This window comes from Jaculus jaculus, chromosome 7 (assembly GCF_020740685.1).
Source record: "Jaculus jaculus isolate mJacJac1 chromosome 7, mJacJac1.mat.Y.cur, whole genome shotgun sequence".
NCBI lineage: Eukaryota > Metazoa > Chordata > Mammalia > Rodentia > Dipodidae > Jaculus > Jaculus jaculus.
Window position 1 is genome coordinate 150,450,353 of NC_059108.1, and position 22,348 is coordinate 150,472,700.

The following is a 22,348-nucleotide window of genomic DNA, read 5'->3' on the forward strand; positions in this document are numbered from 1 at the left end:
TTGTTGTTTATTCAGGAACAATGAACACCAACTGTGGTGATGATCATACAACATGGAATAAAGTAAGGATTACTGACTTGTATTATTTTGTTATATAAGTAATACCTCAAAATGGATGCAAACATAAAACAGCTGTAGGAGGCAGTGCAGCTGTTAAGAAATAGGTGGACTGAGTCCGGTTAAGATGGCGGCGTAGGTACCACGCCAAAGCAGCCTAGGGGGGAAAAAGACCCAAAAAAACTCAGCAAAATACACACTTTTACTAAAAAGTGAGGTGTATAGGAAATTGAGGCGGCAGCGGAGAAGTGGAAGAGTTCCTGAGCATCCAGAGCCTGCACAGGCGGGAACAGCGGCTCCGGGGCGGCTCGGCCACCCGCCGCAGCCGCGGAGCGGCAGAAAACCGCCGGACTCTTGGCTCGAGCCGCAGGACAAGCCAGGTGCGGGATTTTCCCCTCACACCGCGCTCTCCGCAACTCGGGAAACGTGAGGGGAGAACGGCAGCGAGAAACGGAGGGAGGAGCAGACCGCGAGGTAAAAGCACACGTGGAGAAACGATACAACCAGAGCAGCCGCAGCTCCCTCCCCTCCCCCGCCGCCTGAACCCAGCTCCAGCGAACACAGCAGCGGCCCAGGACCTGGCCACGCCAACTTGGGCTGACGGCGGGACCCAAGCAGGAGCAGAATTCGGCAGCAACTTCAGCGGCTCCAGCACCGGTACCAGCGGCCCCAGCAGCAGCGGACCCAGGAGCGGCAGCGGTGGCAGATCCCGCAGCAGCGGCTTCGGGGTGAGCAGCGGCGATGGACACGGCAACGGCAGCGGTGGTGGCTCCGGGGGTGGCAGCTACAACAGCAGCAGAGGCGGCAGCAGCGGCTCAGTTTGCCCCGTAGGAAAAGCAAGTGCCCAGCTCCAGAAATCAGAACAGCAGCCCGACGACCCAGGCAACAACTTGACTGAGACCACAATCACCCAAGGTAACTGGGATTGCACCAGGGAAGGGACTCACTTGGTCACAAGCTGACTTGGATACCTCAACAGACCAGAAATCTAAACCTCTTTGTTGATAGAGGATCTGGTCATTATAATAACTACTCTTGCATACATACTCGGGGCTGTTTTTGATGGAATGTGTACAGTGTTTAGTTAAATTTTAGAATCTACCAGTATTTTATTCCACTCAGCCTGCTTGAATACTCCTATAGCAGGGAAACTCAACCCCTAAGAACATCTTTGTAGATACTCTGAGAGTCTTAACAGCCACACCTAATACCTTAAGGTCCTACCCTGAAAATATATTACATCAAATCAATTGATACAGCTAAGAATACACAGCTAGCTAGAAAATCCAAGCATTAACTTAATCCAAGATGCAAAAATATATACATTATAACACAAGAAATAGGTGGACTGACTATGGTCATCCATTTTTCTCAGGGAGCTGTTGCCCCATGAAGTGACAGGAGGAAAAAGCATAGGGGAGAGGAATGATGTGTGCATCAGTAGAAAAACTACCACCACTGAAGCAACCATAGGAAAGTTAATTGGCCATGGAGTAATAGAAAACATGAGAAATAAGAGCGCATGAAAGGGGCAGTGTGAGGGAAAAGGTTAGGACAGCCCACTGGAGAGGGTATGAGAAAACCCTCATTGCACAAATGCGGAAATCCTCAGTACATCCAAGTCTGCATGACTTTGCTTGTAGTTACTGGCCACATCCCATGTAGATGTCTAGTGCAGGGTTCTTTATGCTCTGGATGGAATGAGCATAACTTAAAAACACAGTGAAAACAACTGAACATGAACAGAACAGTCTAAATCAGCCATCTCCTGGAAAAAGCGATCTGCACAGTCTTCCACCCCCTTGTAAATAAATAAAGTATTGAAAAAAAGTGTTCTTCAGAGGTAGGACAAGACCTCTATCCAGGCTAATATTAACATGCTTGGTTTAGTAACATGAATAGATACAAATTCACCTAGCCACAACTTATTTAATGCACTTTTGTCTATTAGGAGTGTTCTGTGTCTTAAGGAAACCTACATGTTACTTATGTCTAGCAACCACTTCCCTCATCCACTTATGTATTACCAGTGAAACACACCATTAACAAAGTGAAATGTAACCAGTGACTCTGGGCTGCTTCTTACTGAAGCACTGCTTAAGAGCTGTTCCTAGTACTCAGAAATTCTTTCATGCCCTCCCAACAGTGTTCTCCAAGAGTCACATCACTGCTTTGAGAAAACCCAGACACTAACCAGATTCCAGCCTTTCATCAATAGCTGCACTTTTGGGATTTCTCGAAACAATAACATTCTTCCAGGTAATTGTTCTGGCATGTAATTTCCTGAACATGTGTAACGCATGTATGTGCACATGTTATATGCACAAGTATTCAGATACAGGCATATGTGTGGAAGCCAAAGCATGCTGGGTGGCTTCAATTGCTCACTGGCATGCTTCTGCGGGATGAAGTCTCTCACTGTAGCCAGATCTGCTTTTTCAGTCAGACTGGCTAACCAGTGCAACCCACTGATTCTCAACTATCTCCACAGCATTGGCATTACAGGCAGTGTGACCATGCCAGCTGTTTACAAGGGGACTGGGCAAATCAGGCCCTCCCCAGCTTTCATGCTTATGTGTCAAGCACTCTCACTGGCCCAGGCATCTCCCCATTCACCCTCTGGTATATATTTTATCTGACCTTAAAAATATAAATTAGATTTAAGCCAAGTAGATGTTCTTCTCACTAGATGACCTGCAAACTCACTCTGTAGCCCCAGATTGGCCTACAACTCATGGCAGCCCTCCTACCTCATCCTCCCAAGTGTTAGCATTAAAGATGGTTGCCACCATGCCTGGCTCAACAATTTCTTTAAAACATTGAATTTTAGGGCTGGAGAGATGGCTTAAGGGTTAAGGTGCTTGCCTGCAAAGCTAAAGCACCTGGGTTTGATTCTCCAGTACCTATGCAAGCCAGATGCACAAGGTGGCACATGCATCTGGACTTTGTTTGCAGTGGCTGGAGGAAGTGCATGCCCATTCTCCCTCTCTATTGTTCTCTCAAAGAAATAAATATGTCAGATGTGGTAGACATGCCTTTAATGTCAGGTAAAGGTAGGAGGACTGTTGTCAAGGCCACCCTGAGACTTCATAGTGAATTCCAGGTGAGTGAAACCCTACCTCGAACCCCCACCCCCAAAAAACTTTTTAAAAAACATTGAATTTTAGAAATGGCATTTAAGATTAAACAACTTCGCCAACAATTAGAATGTTTATTTGTCTGGCAGAGAGAGGCAGAGGGGGGTGGGAGGGAGGGAGGTGGGGGAGGGAGGGAAAGGGAGAAAATGGGCACACCAGAGCCTCTAGCCGCTGCAAAAGAACTCCAGATATATGTGCCACCTTGTGCATCTAGCTTACTTCGGTCCTGGGGTCTTCTGACTTCAGAGGCAATGCCTTAACTGCTAAGCCATCTCACCAGCTCAAGAATACTTCGTTATTGTTTGAGGATCCACACTGACTAAACTTTCACAATTGTAACAATTCTTTTTTATTTTGGTTTTTCGAGGTAGGGTCTCACTCTAGCCCAGGCTGACCGGGAATTCACTATGGTGTCTCAGGGTGGCCTCGAACTCACCGTGATCCTCCTACCTCTGCCTCCCAAGTGCTGGGATTAAAGGCGTGCGCCACCACGCCCGGCTAAAAATTGTAACAATTCTTAAATGTGATTTGTGCTTGAAGAACACATCACAATATAATCAAAATGATAGAACAGGGGAAAAACCCTAGAATTAGACATCAAGGGTACTTATCCCAGAAAAAGTCTTAGTTATTACAGTGATTTAGCAAATAAGGTTCTTAGTAACACAAACAACTTTAATTAAAAACTCTATCTAGGTGCGGTTAAGGCGTTTGCCTACAAAGACCAAGAGCCCATATTGATTCCGCAGTACCCGTGTAAAGCACAAAGTAGTGCATGCATCTGAAGTTCGTTCACAGAGCCTAGAGGCCATGATGTGACCACTTTATATGTCTCTCTTGCAAACAAATAAATACAAATATTCTATCCTACTAATGCCACCGCCCATCATTCCTTCATTCAGCAGCAGTTTACTAAAGGCCACAGTGTTTTCGGTGCTAAGGGTTGAAAGCTCTGTGCTGTCATTACACAGACCACAGAGGCCATTAATGTACGTCTACAACTGCAAGGCACGGCCCCAATTACTTGTAGAAAGCAATTTACGTGTATATACATAAAACCCTGTTTCTGTAAAAACATAAAAAGCCAGATGTTAGTAGTCGACTGCTCCTTGCCTCGGGACGATTTAGGGAAAGCTCTGGTTGACTGGCAGTCCAAATTGAGGGAGCCATGCCACGCTTACGCTGTGCAGACAATAATGAGTTTTCTGATAAACTAGACTTACTCCCTAATTTCCTAAAGAAAACTCCAAACCCAGGAGGAGATGAGGCTTAGTCCTGTAGGAACGAGTCCCTTTTTCCTCACTCCTAGCCGCACCCTTCGTCATGTGGGTCTTGGAACTACAAAGTATGCCAGGGGCGGAACAATCTCCGAAGTCTCGTCGCCAAGCCCCACCGGGAGCCACAGGCCGCGGACGGAGCAGAAGCCCGGGGCGCTCTGCGGGTTGCGTGAGTCTCCCGACCCCCGACCCCTTTTTACCCACACCCCAAGTCGCCCGCACGCCCCTCTACGAGGGCTGCGACCCGTTCGGGGCTTCGCCGAGCATCCTCGAGCCGCAGACCCTCAACGCCGAACACTACGCCCCCGCTGCCCGGCGTCGCCCGCTAACTTCAACGTGCATCCGGGGTAACGGAAGGGAAGGCAAGCCAGGGAAGTCTCTTCCACCAACCCGCCAACAGTTGGGCATACCCTTCCCAGACCACCTAGTACGCGAGAGCCGGACGGCGCTGCCCGCGGCCAGAGCTGGTCACTCACCCCTCGCTTCAGGCCAGCCCCTTAGCGACGTCTCTCCTTGCTGACTGCGGCCATCTTGGATATGGAATGTCGGGGAGCTTACGTCATCGCGCTGCGTCTCGTGACGATAAATAAGCGCCTGAGGAGTGGCAAACGTCAGTTGCCTGTCAACCAATCAGATGAAAGTAGAGCTCTCCAAAAAAAAAAAAGAAAAGAAAAAAGAAAAAAAAATCCGAGCGACGGTTTCCTCCTAGCTCACCCCTGGAGTCAGTATCCGCTGTGTTTAGGGGGCGGGGCCATAGAAAGGACCCGCCCATTGGCCCCGCTCCCTTTCGCGAAAAGGAGGTCGGGAGCAACCGAACCTGTTAACGGAACTTGGCTGCGGGGGCGGAGCCAGGGGAATCCTGTCGCTCAATCAGCGCTCGGGTGTGGGCGAGAACCAGCCAATTGCGACTTCGGAACTAGTTGTGACCGCTCTCTCCCCGCCCCCTGGACTCGTCATCCAATGGCAGGGCAGGATCCTGGCGGAACCTCGGCTGGGTGGCGAGGCGGGGCCGCGCCGAGGCGTGCGAGGTGCTGGCCAATGAGCGGCGGCGGCGGCGGCCCGAGGGCGGGGTCCGGAGGCGGGCGGAGCCGGGTTGGGTCGCGGCGGCGGGGCTGTCTCAAGCCGCCGTCCCTCCCCTCCCGTCCGGCCGCCGCCACCAGCACCAGCACCGCCGCCGCCTGGGGGTAGGTTGAGGCGGACGGTGGGGTTCGGGCCGGAGTGCGGCGCCGCCGTTGCGCGAAGGGGAAGCGGGCAGGTGAGTGAGCGCGGGCAGCAGCTTGCCGCGCGTGGCTCCGGGGGCTTGAGGACACCGTGGCGACGCCGTGCGCGACGCTGGGAGGCCGCCCTCCCTCCCCAGCGGCCCTAGCGGCGTCCAAGTCCCGTCGGCATCCGGGCTGATGGCTCGGGGCCCGGGCCGCGGTGGGCGTACGTGCGTGCGCGCGCGGGTGCAGGGCCCGCTCGGCCTGGGCGCCGCCGGCCGGGTGGGGACGAGGGACGGAGCCCGGGGCGCGCGCTGCCCCGCTCCCGTGTGGGTCCCGCGGCGGCGGCGGCAGGTGCAGAGCGTCCTCGGCCGGGCCTCTGCCCTCGGGCCCGGGCGTCACCCTCGGCTGCGGGCCGGGGCCCCTGACGGGCGCTGCGGGCGGGCGGGTGGACGGTCGGCTCCAGCTCATTTCCTTCCTCCACCCCGGCGCACGCTGCCCGGGGGAAGGCTGTACGGTTGTGTTTTCTCTCTGCCTCCCCTTCTCACCCCCTCACTCGGTGTCCACCGGGGTTCCCGGGGACGACTCCCTGCCCCTCTTGCCTGCGGCGTCGGAGAAAATAGGTCATGTTGTTTCCCACGCGCGCCTGGCCGTGGTCCACGCGCGCAGCGCCCTCGGAGAGAGAAGAATCGAGTGCTTTCGAGTTTCCCATTCCGCTTGTTCAACTCTTGCTCCTAGTGGCTCCAGCCTGGCGATGCAACTCTGCCGTCCCCGCTTCCACTGGCGAGGGGCGCGGGCAGCCAGTGGGTGACGTGCACTCAGCGGTGAGCCCGCGCGTGCTGTGCCGTTCACTTTTCTAAACGGGCACGGTGACGTTTCCACAGCAAAACTACTTTTTCAAAGGACGTTGATAGTAATTTTGGCTTTTCAGTACCCGAGACGAGTTAACTTTTTCATAGTTGCGATGATTGGCGTAACTAAACCCGAACTGCATCCTAGAACTCTGAGGCCTCTGGAGGATCGTGAGTTCGAGGCCTGCCTGAGCTATACAGCGAGACCCTGTCATAAGAAGCCAAGAACAGAACTTGATGCTGGGACGTGAATTTTATTATATGGAAACATACTGCTTTCACTTTTTCGTGTCAGACGTGAAGCTAAGGGTGTTGTCAACTGGAACTTCAAGCAGTGATAGTCTTGGGGAGGTGTTTGGCTTAATATGCCTCAAGAAGGTAGCAAAATAAAAACGGGCTTCTTCTGCACAGTCAGTCAGGGCTCACTGGAATATACAGTGAGTGTGTAGGCTGCTGAGTATAGTCCCACTTGACACATGAATGTTAGGGCTGCCTGTGATCGATATTTTGATGAAATTCCAACTATTTAGGAAAGAGTTTTTCTCCTGTTAGAATTGAATAGAATGAATAGCTCGCAAAGCTAAGTTCCATAGCAGCAGCAGAGCTTCATGCAACCCCCAACAACTTCAGTTTTTAAAAGCCTCCTACTTCCTCTTTCTTACATGCTGGACTTTTCTTTTCTTTAAGATGGTGTGCTAATATGTGAAATGTAACTCTAGTCCAACTGGAGGGAAGTGGTTGGTGGCCTTATCCCTCTTCCAGTGTTGTTTTCCTGGAGTAGGAGTGACGTTGGATCAAGATTGAAACATTTGGGCTGATAGTGGGCTATAGCAATGGGAGTTGGTGTTCATGCTCTGTCTTGAGGCGTTAAATGAGATTGTTACTAAGAAAGGAATGCTGTTAGCCAGGCCCTCTGGCATGGCTGTCAGATGCCTCAGTTATTCAGGATGCTGAGGCAGGAGAATCCTAAAGGCCATCCTGAAGTCACTTTTAGGGCGACCTTGTCTCAGAATGTAAAAAGAGGACTGGGGATGCAGCTCAATGCTCTAGTGACTGCTTGACATGCAGAAAGGTTTGGGTTTCATTGCCAGTACCACAGGGGGAAAATGCTATTGAACATCTTTTCTATGTCATGTACATTTAGGTCAGATTTAATGATGATTAGTTCTTTGCTTTAGAAGCCATTGGATGAGGAGAAAAAAATGTGGATATTATACTCAAATCCTCCTTTGTTCTAAAGGTCAACCACTGGGATTGTTATTTTTAGTGCCTTGTTGACCAGTCACAGCAGCTTCTTAACATCTTGATGATCCTTTGGAGAGAACAGGAGGATGAGGGCCAGAGGCTTGCTTGCAGTGACACTTCCTAGATGATCCTGGGTATCTACATGAGGTTGGTTCCAGAGCCCTCCCACCAAAAGTGCTCACATGTTTCAGTTCCTCATATAAAATGCTATAGCATTTATTATAAACCTACACATTCTCCCTCCCCACTCACATTTTGCAGATTACTTGTAATACCAGATACAATGTCAGTGCTGTGTCAGTATTTGTACATGTTCAGTACTGATGAATCCCTGCTGCCCCCTGAATATTCTCCATCTGTAGTTGGAGAGTGATTAATTTCAGTTAGTGATGTGTGGAATTTTAGTAAAAATGGGAGTAAAATACAGGACCTTCAAGTTAGAGTTGGTCTGAGTGCTTTTCCTCTAGCTATTAGTGTAGTTTGAGGCTTTCCAAGTTTCTGAAGTAACGTTAATTACAGTCTCTGCTTCACTCACTAACTGAAGTAGCTGTTAGAAATGTTACTGGCAACACTGTGTCTTTGGGGTGTGGTCGGATGCCTGTCTTCCACTAGTTCCCTTCTGTTCTGTTGGGAGTGGGCAGCAAGTTTCTAGTTTTTCTTCCTTTGGACCAAAGTCTGGACATGGAAGCATGATGGTGTTGCTAAAAAGAGCTGTGCAAGTCAGTGTTACTTTGGGAGTTGCCTGTGGCCAGCTAGCTGCTTTCTCTGTTAGCTGATAGCTTTTGCCTTCCTGTTTGAGCCCGTGTTCTAGTGAGGAAGGCTGTGTGCTGTGCGGTGCATACATCCTCTCTTGCTGCAGGCACACGTCTTTGCCTTCTGCGCCAGTTCATCCATCAGGCCCCTACCTGACCAGGTAGGTTATGACATGAGAGAAGGCTCTTGACTTTTCTTTCATGTTGTCTGCTTTCACTTCACTTGCACTTGAGGAGCACCTTACTTGTCACTGCAGGCAATTTTTTTCCTGCCTGTTGGATTTCTTTTCATCTTTTCACTTTCTTATGCTTAAAATCCAAGATGCTAATTATTTTGAAATGAAAATATGATTAATTCTGTAATGTTTATTTCCATGTTCAAAAATACTAACAAGCTAGTGATTTAGTTAATGTATTTTTTGGTGGTACTTTGAATTGGACCTGCTACAGCCTCAGCTCTTAAAGTATTTTTCTTTTACAGAGGAATTAGTAGTTTTCTGAAAAAAGAAATTTAGCCAAATCTGCAGTAGAAGTTCTATTTTTGTATGTGTTAAATTTACCCAGTAACTTAAACCAGAGACTAGCTTTGTAGACTCCATTTCTATTTGGAAACAAACACATCATAAGATAAGGTAAAAAGATAGTATTGACATTTTTCAAGAGAAAAATTTTGAAACAAGTGATTCTGTATAAAGTTCTAATATCAGAATAGAGACATTGAAAGTTTTTGTTTCATTTCAAGTACTTTCCCAGAAATAAACTGTTCATCAAGGTCAGTGCCTACAGAGTGGCAGACCAGAGTTTGAAAGGGATCTGAGTGATTCTGATTACCAAAGTGAATGTTCAGCCCTTTGCAAGTGTTATCTTAGCAAGGAGTGGGGTAGGAGGTAGATGGGCAGAGCCAGAAGAAATGTTTTCATTGCTTTTAAGAAGGCCAGAAGGGGGCTGGAGAGGTGGCGGGGTTTGCTTTCTTCCTGTGCTGGCATGAGGGCCTGAGATCCTACATAAAACAGCTGGATGTGGCCAGTGTGCCTGCGACACCAGTCCCGCAGTGGAGCAGAGACTGGAGACTAGTTGGAGCCCTGCAAGCCCAGAAACAGTAAAGAGAGACTGCTCAGAAACAAGACCCAGCGCTTGAGCAACAGAGCAGAACACCCTGTGTTCCACTCTGGCCACTGTAAGCATGTCCACATACATGTCCACATACCCCACACACACGCTCACACACAAGTATGCTCACACAAGCAAAAAATAAAGGCCCAAAGGTGTTCAGATGTGTACATAACACTTAAATTTTTTTACTGACAAATAAAAATTGCATGGACTTAGAACTCTGAATATGCGCTGTTTAGGATTATTACTGTCTATGACACTGACTATAACTTATAAAAAATTTTTCAGAGACTGAGTGTGATTATGGGGGTGCCAAGGCCTTCTGCCACTACAAATGAACCCCACGTGCATGTGTTAAGTTGTGCATCTGGCTTTACATGGGTAACTGGGGAATCAAACCTAGGGTTTGCAAGAAAGCACTTTTAACTGCTGAGCCATCTCTTCAACTCCACCTTTTGTTTATTTATTCAAAAGCAGTGAGAGAAAGTGTGTGTATGTGCATGTGTGTGTGGGTGTATTAGGCATCTTACTGCTACAAAATAGACGAACACTAGACTCATGCTATATCAAATGAACTCCAGACGCACGTGTTACTTTGTGTATCTGGCTTTATGTGGGTACTAGGGCATTGAACCTGGGCAGGCAGGCTTTACAAGCAAGTTCCTTTAATGGTTGAGCCATCTCCCCCAGACCCTTGTTGTGTTTTTGAGGGAGGGTCTCACTGTAGCCCAGGCTGACCTGGAATTCACTATGTAGTTTCAGGGTGGCCTCGTACTCTGCTCCCCCTCATCCCTAGTGCTGGGGTTAAAGGCATGTGCCCCTGTGCCTGGCTTTTCCTTTTTGTTTTTATCCTGGAGATCAAACACAGGCCTCTTTCATACCAGACAGGTGCTTTACAATAAGTTGTATCTCCAGCCCTCCCACTCTCCATATTTTTAACTTTATTTTGAGACAAAGTTTCCGTAGGTTGCTGGGTACTGTCCTTGAACAAACAAACAAACATACATACATGCATACATACGAACATACATTTATTTGAGACAGAGTCTTATGTAGCCCAGGCAGGCCTTGCTTTGTAGCTAAGAATGATCTTGAACTTCTGATTCTCCACTTCCCAAATGCTGGAATTACAGGCAAATGCCATCATGCTCTGGTTTTATGCAGTGCTTGAAATCAAACCCAGGGCTTGTGCAGGCTAGGTATACACTTTACCAATTGAGCTACATTCCCAGCTCCAATCCTTGTGCTTTTTGCCTCCCAAGTAGCCAGGATGACAGGCGTGTGCCACCATATTTGTTTGTTGTTGTTACTTAATTTTATTTGAGAGAGAGAGAGAGAGAGGCTGACAGAGAAGGCACTGCAAACAAACTCCAGATGCTTGCACCACCTAGTGCGTCTGGCTCACGTGGGTCCTGGGGAATTGAACCTCCGTCTTTTGGTTTTGCTGGCAAATGCCTTAACTACTAAGCCATCCCTCCAGTCTTTTTTTTTTTTTCATTGTTTAGTCCACATGAATTTACAGCCCTCTTGCCTTATCCCAACTGTCCCTTTCCATTTAAAAAAAAAAAAACATTTTATTTTTATTCATTACAGGAAGAGGCAAATAGATAGATACCTATCTAGTTAGCTGGTTAGCAAGTGGGAGCCTGCCAGGGCCTTCAGCCGTTGCAGACAAACTCCAGGTGCATGCACCATCTTGTGTGTCTGGCTTATGTGGGTCCCAGGGAATTGAACCTGGTTCCTTTGGCTTTATAGTCAAGTGTCTTAACTGCTAAGCCATCTCTCTAGCCCCCTTTCCATTTTTTTTTTTTTTAAAGATTACAGTTCATCAGGACATGTTAGAGTATAAGATGTTTTTACAACTAAGATGCTTTAAAAGTTTCACTCAGAAAATAAGCATGACTTCTGCATCAGTTTTCTATTAAGCAAGAGGTAAGAAAAATTAAAAATTAAAAGTAAAATTCAGGGTTGAAAAGTACTCACTAAAGTTGCTTTTAACATAAAGGATTTATTACTAACTAATGATTTAGCAATGTTATGTCACCTGGTGGTTGTAGTTTTTTTGACTCATGGCAGCAAAGCATTGTAGAATTCACATAGAATGAGTTGATTGGTTGGAAGTGCCTTTGGAAGTTTTGCTCATGTCCCAATCTAACGTGAGGCCGTTCCTACTACGTATTTGGATAAGGCAAGCATAAGAGCTTTATACTTTGAGAAGTCCAAAGACAGAAAGCTTTTATATCTGTTCATTTTGCTTTTCCAAATAAATGTTAATTCGCTTTGGACATAAGAAATAGCATTGAACCTTACAGTATGGCTGGTTTTGAGCCAAATCTTACATGCAGTTGGGTGTCGTTGGAATTTGCCATTGAAATGTATTGTGAGGCTCTGATACTAGTTGAATTTATCTTCTTGCATTACTTGATTTGCCTTTCTAAGCATTGACTTTCTCATCTGTAAAGGGGACATAGTATTTATTTTGCCTGTTGTGTAAATGCTTGCTTTAGGCTCATAACACATAATATATGCTCAAACTGTACAATTATGAGGATAGTCATGTTGGGAACTGCCACAGCATGTGGCAGGAGGGAGTGATAGTTTCAGCAGTCAGAGTGTGATCCTGTAAGAAGCAACGTGACGGCACAAATTACTGCATTAACTCCAAAATCTCTCTCAATTGTTTAGTAGAGATCAGCTAACAAATGATCTGCTGATTGTTATCATATCCTAAAGGCTATGGGACATGTCCCTTTCCTCTCTTGTATTTCAGATGTGATACTCAAGAAATGTGCATGGGACATGCAAATGAATTTTCTTGGCTTGTAGGAAAACTGGACCAGTTTTAGGAAAATTAGTAAGATTTGAGTCCCCTGGAAGCAGTGGTCCCTTCCACCATGCTCTCCCTGCTCAGAGTATGTCTGGAGGCTTTACTGACTTAAAGAATTGTTTATCGACATGAACTATGCATCCCTAAGTATGTTGTGAGGGGCATGCTGAGTCTGGAGAAGAGAAGACAAGATTTCAGGGAGATATGAAAGCTGTCCTCACAGAATCTGAGCCAGTCAGGGAGTCAGATCATTCAGTCCTGGAGTGATCGGGCGGGACTGGTGGTGAGCAGTGACCTGTAACAGTGACAGTTCTGAATGTTGGAAGCTTTGTGTCCAGTCCCCAGCAATTGTTGTTCATTTGTTTGTCAGCCAGCTAGAACCTCAACTTACTGCCTGTTTGATGTGTATTTAGACTGGAATGAGATCATGAGTAGCAAAGCATTTTGACAGTCACAACTGGCTGCATTGTTTACACCGTGTGGGCTTGAAAGGTAAGATCGATGATCCATCCCAAAGGCACCTTCCAGCCCTGATGCTCCACGGTTCTAGACTCCAGAGTCCTCACATTAGGAGTGTGAGTGGCTGGAAGGTAATTTCTTGGCAGATTACACATTTCCTTCACCATTCTTTTTTTTTTATCTTTTCACAATTTTTATTAACATTTTCCATGATTATAAAAAATATCCCAAGGTAATGCCCTCCCCCCACACTTTCCCCTTTGAAATCCCATTCTCCATCATATTACCTCCCCATCTCAATCATTCCTTCACCATCCTTAAGTTAGATTCTTTCTCTTCCTTCTTTCCCTCCCTCTCTCCCTTCCTTCCTTTTCTTATGTATTCATGATGCCAATGACTTCTTGCATTTAAATTTTTAAAAATTATTTTAAGTTGGAGGTATACTAGCTTTCATTATTTGAAGAAATGGTGTAAATGAAAGAACCCAATGTGTTTAGGTACTGTTTATAGAAGAGATAAAATGACCTTAACATACTAGCACTGCCCTGTGGGCCAGGAGTTAGGTTGTGGGGTTTGTAATGGAGGACCAAGAGGGACTTTCTTGGATGTAAGACAAACCTATTGCTGGACAAAGCTAGAATAAGTTTCTGATACCAGTTCACATGCAAAATAGGACTATGCACACCTTGTCAGTGTTGCCTGCGGGAGGGACAACAGTGCCCAAGTACCCTTCTCTTCTCTGGTACATTCTGCATCTTGCATACTTAATTCTGCCTGTAGTAATCAGCTGCCTGGCTCAGTATTTTAGTGAGGTGCTGAAAAGCATGTGTTACAGTTTGAATGTGAAATGTCCCATATAGGTGCAAGTGTTTGAACACTTGGTCCTCCAGCACTTGGTACTTTGGGAAGGTTGTGGAACCTTTAGGAGGTGGATCCTTGCTGGAGGAAGTGGGTCACTGGGTGTGAGTCTTAAAGGTTTTATAGCCTGGCCCTACTTCCTGTTTGTTCTCTGCTTCCTGACTTTGGCCGAAAAGTAACCATTGGCCTGCCATACCTTCCCCAGTCATAATTAATGGACTTTATCCCCTCAAAAGGTCAGCTGAAATAATCTCCATTGCTTCTGATTGGGTCTTTGTTCACAGCAATGGGAAAGCACTAATATGGCATGCTTCCTGTTTGCCCTATACAGATTAAAGCAGCCTAACCCCTCAAGTACATTTTGCAGCTGGGAGCGTAAGGCAGGAGGAAGCACACTGACCATTCACTCCTTTGAAGGTCCAGCTGTAAAGTTGGGCCAGTCCTGGCTGTATCGAAAAACATGCTGTGCCTGAGCTAAGGTTTCCTGGGCAAATTGCCAAATAACTACCATTAAAAATGTTATTCTAGTTGTTTTTAATAGTTCAAAGCAATATATTCAGGAAGAATTCCAGCAAAAACCAAATTTATATTCTTTCCATTCATAATGTCTTTGGGGAAAAGTCCTGTAACTGAATCCTGTCATCTGTTCAGTACGTCTGCGCTGCACTGTGTAAGAATGAGGTAGTGTTCAGCCCCTGCCCTTTCGCCATCCTGTCGTTAGCCACGGTCGCCATCCAAATATGCTTTGTCTTCGTTCTCCTGATGTCTTTATTCCACTGTACAGATTATAATGGAGAATAACTCTGCAGTCAAAAGTGGTTGATTACAGATGCCCCCTGCAGTCAGCCACTTAATCTAATCTGAGCGTGACATTTATTTTCCTGACTTTTAAGCTTATCTTCTTAGGTAGGAGGATTGTTGTTGGAGTTGCTCAGTAATCTGTACTGTTCTAAAAGGCCAGAAAGTAAGGGTTCCATAGTTTTTTAAAATATCTAGGTGGTGATGAAATGGAGGTTGTTTGACACTTTGAGCAGCCCTCCTTCTGCAGGTGCTTTTCCTGGGAATGAATGAATGACTGCTCTGTTTGCCTGTCTTCTGTACAACATAACTCTGTTCTCTTGTCTGAAATCCTAGATTCTTTTTTGTTGTTGTTTTACCCTGTACTTGTGCTTCTTCCAATATAATTCATACTTGATTTCAACATAAACTTTGGAGGAAATATCTTTCATTTAGCTTTGTACCTTCTGGCTAATATAATTTAAAAGAAAGGAGAAAAGAGAGGAGAGGAGGGAGCACTGTATTTAATTTTACATATGTTTACATAAGTATTTGGGACACTTACTGACCATGAGTATCTTGTCTCTGTGGGAACTTGATGCTTAACAATAGGCTTTGCATTTTCCACTGAGAGCATCAGGGATATGCATGGTACCTATTTGCTTCATTTATTGGAACTTGGTACTTAGCCTCCCTAAGTTGGCTGCAGTCACAGTGAAAATGAGCTATTGTGTATAGCAACATTTAAGTCATAAAAGTAAAGAGTAGATAATTATTTCAAGTCTCCAAGGTTGGGGAAACAAAACAGCGTAGATCTTTATTTGCTAGTGAAAAGTGGCAAGGGAGACTTGAACTCAGAAAACCACACATACAGGATGCAAACACTTTCTTTCCCAAACTGACTCTCAAAATGTAGTCATCCTCTTAGATTGTGCTTTATTCTTTTATCTTTAGTTACTTAGGTGTTTTAGGAATAACATATTGCTTTGTTTTGGGTTGTGAGTCTTCGTTGCTCAGCCACTTCTCAGAGACCGATAGGCCTGGCTTTTCCTAATTATGTTGCCCTCTGCATTGGCCTGCATGGTCCCAGGCATGGAGACGTTAGAGAGCTTGTTTAAGTGAGTGACTTTACCTAGAGTCATTTTATATGCTGGGACTGATGCAGGATTTTAAATCTGGGTCTGCTGCTTGGTAGCTCTGGTCTCTTGGCCAAGTCTTGGCCTCTTTAAGCCTCCTGACAACTAAAGTCATTATCACTGGCCTTAGTGGGTTGTACTGGGCATGTACAGAGACATGGACAGGTGCTCATGGCCCTGCCGCAAGTGCCCAATGAGCTTCAAGCTGTGCTTGGCCATAGTGCTTGCTTTTGCATCAAATTCCTGATTTGTTGCCTTTACAGAGACTAAACACACTAAAAATTACAGTCATTATGATGTTCTGTCTATAAAGTATAGATTTTCAAGAGAACCTCTCAGTTGCTGACCTTTGTACTGTGTGTGCCAACCCGTGCACCCTCCTCTCTGTGTCACTTCATGGTTTTACTATGAAGAGCTGTCTGGGTGCTGCTGTCTCGTTTGGACTGCTGGTGTGGGTCTGCCCATGCCTTGAAGCCTTAGTCACCAGTTCATGATGCTGTAGGGAGTAATGGGATCCTGACTGTGAACCTCATCTGTGGATTCATTGTGTAGAGACTGCAAAGTGTGGGAGTCCCCAAGGCTAGAAAGCTCCTAGGGTGGCCCCAGAGGCTGACCTGTCCACAGAACAGCAGGTGAAGGGATGGCTCAATTTAGAATCCTGTGTCATAGGAAAATGCATTTTGATACAATTATCCCTTTCCCCTCCTTAATTAAAGTGAAAATTCTTCCTGTCTAAACCAGGACTAGCTGCTTTCTTTCCGTAGGTCCTCCATCACAGTGGAAGGGAAGCAATCCAAAGAGACTTTCAAAAGACCAATCTCAAGATAAACTGAACCTTTAACATCTGTTAATGACCTTGAATTTATCCTTTCTTTGGGACTTTTATAGGAGTGAAGCTTCAAGGAAGAGCTTAGAATTTCCCCTAAGGCCATTGGGGACATTTGGGCCAGGCCTCAAAGTATGTGGAAAACTGCCAGGAGAAGACAAGGGAGTGGACAAGGTATGGCTTTGTTCCAGAACACAAGTACATCCTTGGAGCTGTGTTGTTTGTGTAAAGGATAGAGAGAATAAAGTTAGGCTGCTGTAGCAGGGTGAGGCATTTCACCCTTTCAAGACCTTGCTGTGGCGGTCATGTGTTATCCTGTGACCCATGAAGTTGAGTAAAAGAATCCTTCGTGGTGTCTACTTCCATTTATATGAGGTTTAAGAACAGGAAAAAAACTGATAAATGTCATTAAAAATCAAAACAGTGGAGCTGGGGATGTAACTCTGTGGCGGTGTTTGTCTAGAAATGAAAGCAGTAGTTGCTTCTGGAAGATACATGTGGACTTGAAGTATCTGGGGATGGCTAGGGTGCCCTGGGCATGCTTCTTTCCTTCCTGGAAGAGCTGTACACTGTGCCCTAGTTCATGCTTCAGCTTGTCAAGGCCAGCTGCAGCTCTGTGGTAGAGGAGGTTGAAGGCAGGGAAGTGGATGGAAAGGTACTAAAGGAGCTGGAAAGGAGGGTCATACCTAGGAGTGACTACAGAAGCTGAACAGCCTGTAGGACTTTAAAGATGACAGACATTCTAGGCCTGGAGAGCTGGCTTAGCAGTTAAGGCGCTTACCTGCAAAGTCAAAGGACATAGGTTCAGTTTACCAGTACCAACCCAAAGCCAGATGCACAAGGTGGTGCATGCATCTGGAGTTCATTTGCAGTGGCTAGAGGCCCTTATGCACCCATTCTCTCTCTTACAAGTAAATAAATACAAAGAAGACAATAAAGATGACATTTCACTATGTTTGCTCTGTGGGATTAAATTACTGATATATTTTCCAAGTTTTACTTTGACTATTTCTAAAAGCTGGAAAAGTGACTTAAGGAACAAGAAAACTTGAGAGAAATTTGGGTTATAAGTACTTGGTTGAGGGAAAGTTACTGCTAAAGAAATTTATTAGGGCTTCAAAGTGTTGTAACTATTTAATGGTCTCTCACATGGGATAGGAACTTGACATTTCCTGTGTTCCAAGAGAATAGAAACTCTGGTGGTCGCTTTAGTAATACAGATTTTGACCTAACCTAGAACAGTTGAGATGGTTTTCTACTGGAAGCTCAGGGCAGCTCCCTGGGGTACCTGCTTTCTGTTCAGGTCTGGTCTGTGGGTTAGGATAGTATTATAAAAAGGACGGAGAAGGTGTGCTCAAGGGGGACAAGTAAGGAAGGTAAACCAGTCTGGTAACAGTGGGGCCCATAGTAATTGAAGGACAAACAAGAAATTTCAGAGGCACCTAGGATAGACGATTGTGACCAGCAGCTTCAGGAAGGCCTTCAGGGATCTTTGGATAAGGCTTAGAGGAAACGAGAGCCTGTAAGCAAGAAGGAGCCTATGAGCAGTGACTGAAGTGTAGGGTGGAACGGGAGGGGGAGGGACAGGTCAAGGAGGCAGGCGTATGTCATGGGACTGGGAGCCTCTGGTATTGCCGGAGCATAAGGGCTGCAGGGCGGGTTGACAGCATGTGGGTGGGTTTGAGCCACAGGGAGATACACAAGACTACTATCAGGGCCCAATCAGGAGATATGTAGAAGGAGGTGGCTTGGAGATGTGTGGGTATATGTGAAGTTGTCCTTTGGCAAGGGTTGAGGTATGGTGTACTCAGTATCTTAGTTGGTGTGGAAGATCTTTTAGCCCTCTTGACCCCTGAGATGGCATGCACTTCCTGTCCATATGTAAACAATGGCAAGCTCTAACTTAAACCTCCTCCTTGAGTGAATGTGGGCAGAGAAAAGACAATCCTTCTGACAGTGCCGTCTAAAGTATGAGGACAGCATCAACTGCTCAGCGTCTCAGATCATATAAGGAGTTGATTGTCAGCCAGTTCCTGCAGAGGCCAGGCACTGAATATGAGACAGCTGCCACGCAGCTTCAGTGAGCCACACTGGGTGTGGGGGGTGGTGGTAGTGAGGGTGTGGGATCCAGTGAGTAAAGCCTGTGTGTGACCCTGCACAAGTACCACACCACCTGGTACTGAGCAGCACACTTTCGTAGTCCCTTCCTGTTTAAGAGAAGGGGCAGGTATTAGAGCTTCCATTGAAGTACTGGCTGTGAGTCATTTAGAGTGTCCCAAGATAGAAGGTCCTCACAGTAGGCTAAACCCCAAGGCCAATTGAGCAGTCACCAGCAGCAAGCTTCTGCATTTCTTTCTGCCAGGCCAGTGGGGCTACTATACTTGGAAATGTGATTAAAGTTGTCTTACCAGAGTCCTCAGTGGCTTTAGTAGCTTTCAGGCTGAGTTCTTGATCCACTTGGACAGGTCTGGAGTCCAGAGGAAGGCTGGGTGCTCTGTCCAGTTTGTGCCTTTGCTCTTAGCTAGTTGTGGGTGATGAGGAGGGTGTGCCTCTCCTTTTAAGGCTATGTATCAGTGTAGGAAAAGCTGTTTCTTCTCCTGCTTTTGGTCACAAAGCAACGGAGTCCTTTTAGTTTCACAATGTTTTTACTGGTGCCCTTTTATCCCAGGATGACTGGCACTAAGTAGTTCACACCCTTTTTAAGAGAAGATTCGAGAAAAAATATATAGTCACATTCTTATACATTAGATAGGTAAGAGAAGATAGTAACATGCTTTTCAAAAATATTTTTATTTATTTGAGAGAGAGTATATGTATACCAGTGCCTCTAGCCACAACAAACGAACTCCAGACACCTGTACTACTTTGTGCATCTGTCTTTATGTGGGTACTGGAGAATAAGCCTGGGTTGGCACGCAGAAACCTTTAGCTGCTGAGCATCCCCATAGCCCAAGAAGGCTTTTTTGTTTGTTTGTTTGTTTGTTTGTTTGAGGTAGGGTCTCGCTCTAGCCCAGGCTGACCTAGAATTCACTATGTAGTCTCAGGGTGGCCTTGAACTTACATCAATGCTCCTACCTCTGCCTCCCAAGTGCTGGGATTAAACGCATGTCCTACCATGCCCGGCAAGAATGCTTTTTTTAAACACAGTTACTTTATCATATACCTTAACTGTGTGATTCAGTGGCATGAAGTGGTCAGTGGAGTTGGTGATCTGTGTGGACAGTGGGAGATTGTCCTGTCCCCGTTCTCCACACTACAGCTGTCATTTCTTCTCTTCCCTCCTGCTGCTGCACGTTAAACTCGGCATATGTTCCACCACAGAGCTGTACCACTCCCCACCAGTCTTTATGTTCCACCACTGAGCTGTACCCCTCCCCACCAGTCTTTTTTTTTTTTTTTTGGTAGCAAATGGACAAAAGTTGATTTTTAGTTCTCCATTGTAAGCTGCTGTCCAGAGGCTCCATGGAGGACGTCACTGAGGTGGCCCGGGCATGCTCTCTCCATCCTTCTGGGCTGCCAGCTTCACATACCTCTCTCCAGAGCGCTACATCTAGACATAGGGGCGAAGTCCCAGCCCTCAGCTGACAGCAACAACTCGACCACCAGGCCTTCTGTCTTTGCCTCACCTTTGACTTTCCTGACCCTTATTGCCATTGAGTCTTAATGTGATAAGACATTTTCAGGCAAATACCAGCTTTGTGGTCTTTGTTCAGAATGCCACTGGTATATCCTTTGTTATGTCATCTCAGTTGCCTTTGAAATATTGTCACTTTTCATGTATCCTGTGGCATAAAATCCTTGGTAGGTTGAAGTGCCAGACCGGAAGGCAATGGGAGGGTCTGCCATTAACTTTCTGTAAAGCCTGGACAAGACATTTTAGATTTTCCATGAAACAGGATATAAAATTAGACTCGCTGAAGTCTTAATGGGCTCTCAAACGTCTTTAGTGTTTGTGTAGAAAGTCTAATTGTCACTTCTGGTATAGTTACTGCTAGTGGAGCATGATTCTGTTAAGGGATAGTGGCAGAAAGTCTGGTGTTTCTAACCTACCACATGTGTTTGTGGTGTGTGCATCATTATTACCCCACAGTATCATGGATGGACACTTTGGTGTGCATTGTAAAGTCTGTATAAAGAGAATATTCTAGCCGGGTGTGGTGGCACACGCCTTTAATCCCAGCACTTGGAAGGCAGAGGCAGGAGGATCACTGTGGGTTCGAGGCTACCCTGAGACTACAGAGTGAATTCCAGGTCAGCCTGGGCCAGAGTGAGACCCTACCTCAAAAAAGTAAAAAAAAAAAAAAAAAAAAAAGAATATCCTAGAGTAAAACCCGCTTTTATTATAGTTTGCATGGGTGAAAAGGAATGAACTTAGCCTCCAGAGACTGCATTGCAGGTTGTTTATCCTATTTGTGAAGCTTTTGCATACTAATGTCATATATTTCTTTTTAGCAAGAGAATTCAGGACATTACATATGAGGTAAGGTCTTAGTAGGTCAGGTGAAGACACTGCCATGCCAGGCTTCATTGCTTGATTTTATTCTTTGATGGCGTAACTTTTTCTTTTTGTCTTTTCTCTCCTTTGTAGTCAGACAATGGGTAAGAAGAGTCGAGTAAAAACTCAGAAATCAGGTGCTGGAGCTACAGCCGCTGTGTCGCCGAAGGAAATCTTGAACCTGACCAGTGAGCTGTTGCAGAGTAAGTGTCCCCTGACGTCCTCACCACATATGGGTAGCAATGCCTTCCTCTCTTCTGCCTGTCCACCTATTGTGGGCTCTCTGGGACAGGACCCTGCTTCCGATCAGCTTATTCTGCTCTTGGCTTAGAAGCCACAAGATCCTGGTGCCTGTTAGGACATGTAACTGTTGGCTGGAGCTTCTGTGTCCCCACATGGGATATGGTCCTTCTAGGGGACCAGTGGCAAGAGCAAGCTGCACTGCTTCTGAGCTGGATGGATCCATGTTCTTCCAGGAGACACACTGTCTCTGCCATCTGGCCACTTGAGGAGGACCTCATGTGGTTGGCATGGGAGGATGCACCGCGGCTGCTGGCCCCAGGCAAGCCCAGTGTACTTCCTAGGGAGCAGCCCTTCTAAACTGGCTCTCCTTTATTTTCAGTGATGGCATAAGAATGTTTCTGTTTTTCACATGCTGAAGGCTAAAATGTCTTTTGTGCTTATGCTTCCTTTTTAAAGCTAGTATAATTTGATATCTTGAATTGTGAGTTAAAACTGCTATTACAGCCTTTAGTCCCAGCTTGGAAGGCAGAGGTAGGAGGATCATCATGAGTTCAAGGCCACCCTGAGACTACATAGTGAATTCCAGGTCAGCCTGGGCTAGCGTGGGACTCTAACTTGAACCCCTCCAACCCCCCCCCCGGAAAAAAAAAAAAAACCCTGCTCTTAGAGATTCCCCAGACTTTGCTGTGAGTACTCCTTTGGCCTTTGCCCCTTTGGTTTAAATCATATGACAGTTAAATTTCAAATAAAAATGTAGCTTTTCCTCCCTGACAGCAGGCAGTAGCAAAGTCATCTCAGGTCTCTCCCGAAATGCTCCTGAGAGCCCTTTGGGACCCCACAGAGCTTAGCTATCCCTGCCTCCCATACTTGTCTCCTCCACTTCCACTAGCATGCAGGCAGCTGTTGGCCCTGGCTCATGTCTTCACTGTTGGACACCTGGGTCTCAAAGTCATGCTTGGTGAAGGGAGAATGAAGTCAGACTAATAGTTGGCAGTCAGCCTGTACCAGCCATGTTAATTATTTGCTACATACTCTGTTGTCCTTAGCAAAGGGGGCAGTTGGCCTAGCAGGAGCCCAGGACAGCGGTTCTGTCTTT

The 22,348-nt window shown here is 46.3% G+C and overlaps 1 protein-coding gene across 3 annotated transcripts in view; it reads left to right on the forward strand.

Annotated features, from left to right (window-relative positions):
* Positions 1 to 5,601: 5,601 nt before the first annotated feature.
* Positions 5,602 to 22,348, forward strand: part of Setd3 (SET domain containing 3, actin histidine methyltransferase) — a 62,472-nt gene continuing 45,725 nt past the window's right edge. The window contains exons 1-3 of one of the 3 annotated variants that reach the window (XM_045154948.1): positions 5,602 to 5,726; positions 16,577 to 16,688; positions 21,103 to 21,212. In XM_045154948.1, the coding sequence (XP_045010883.1) occupies positions 21,110 to 21,212 (103 nt within the window). In that variant the 5' untranslated portion in view covers positions 5,602 to 5,726; positions 16,577 to 16,688; positions 21,103 to 21,109. The remainder of the gene's footprint in view (positions 5,727 to 16,576; positions 16,689 to 21,102; positions 21,213 to 22,348) is intronic. The other 2 variants (XM_045154949.1, XM_004665603.3) reach the window with 2 other exon arrangements.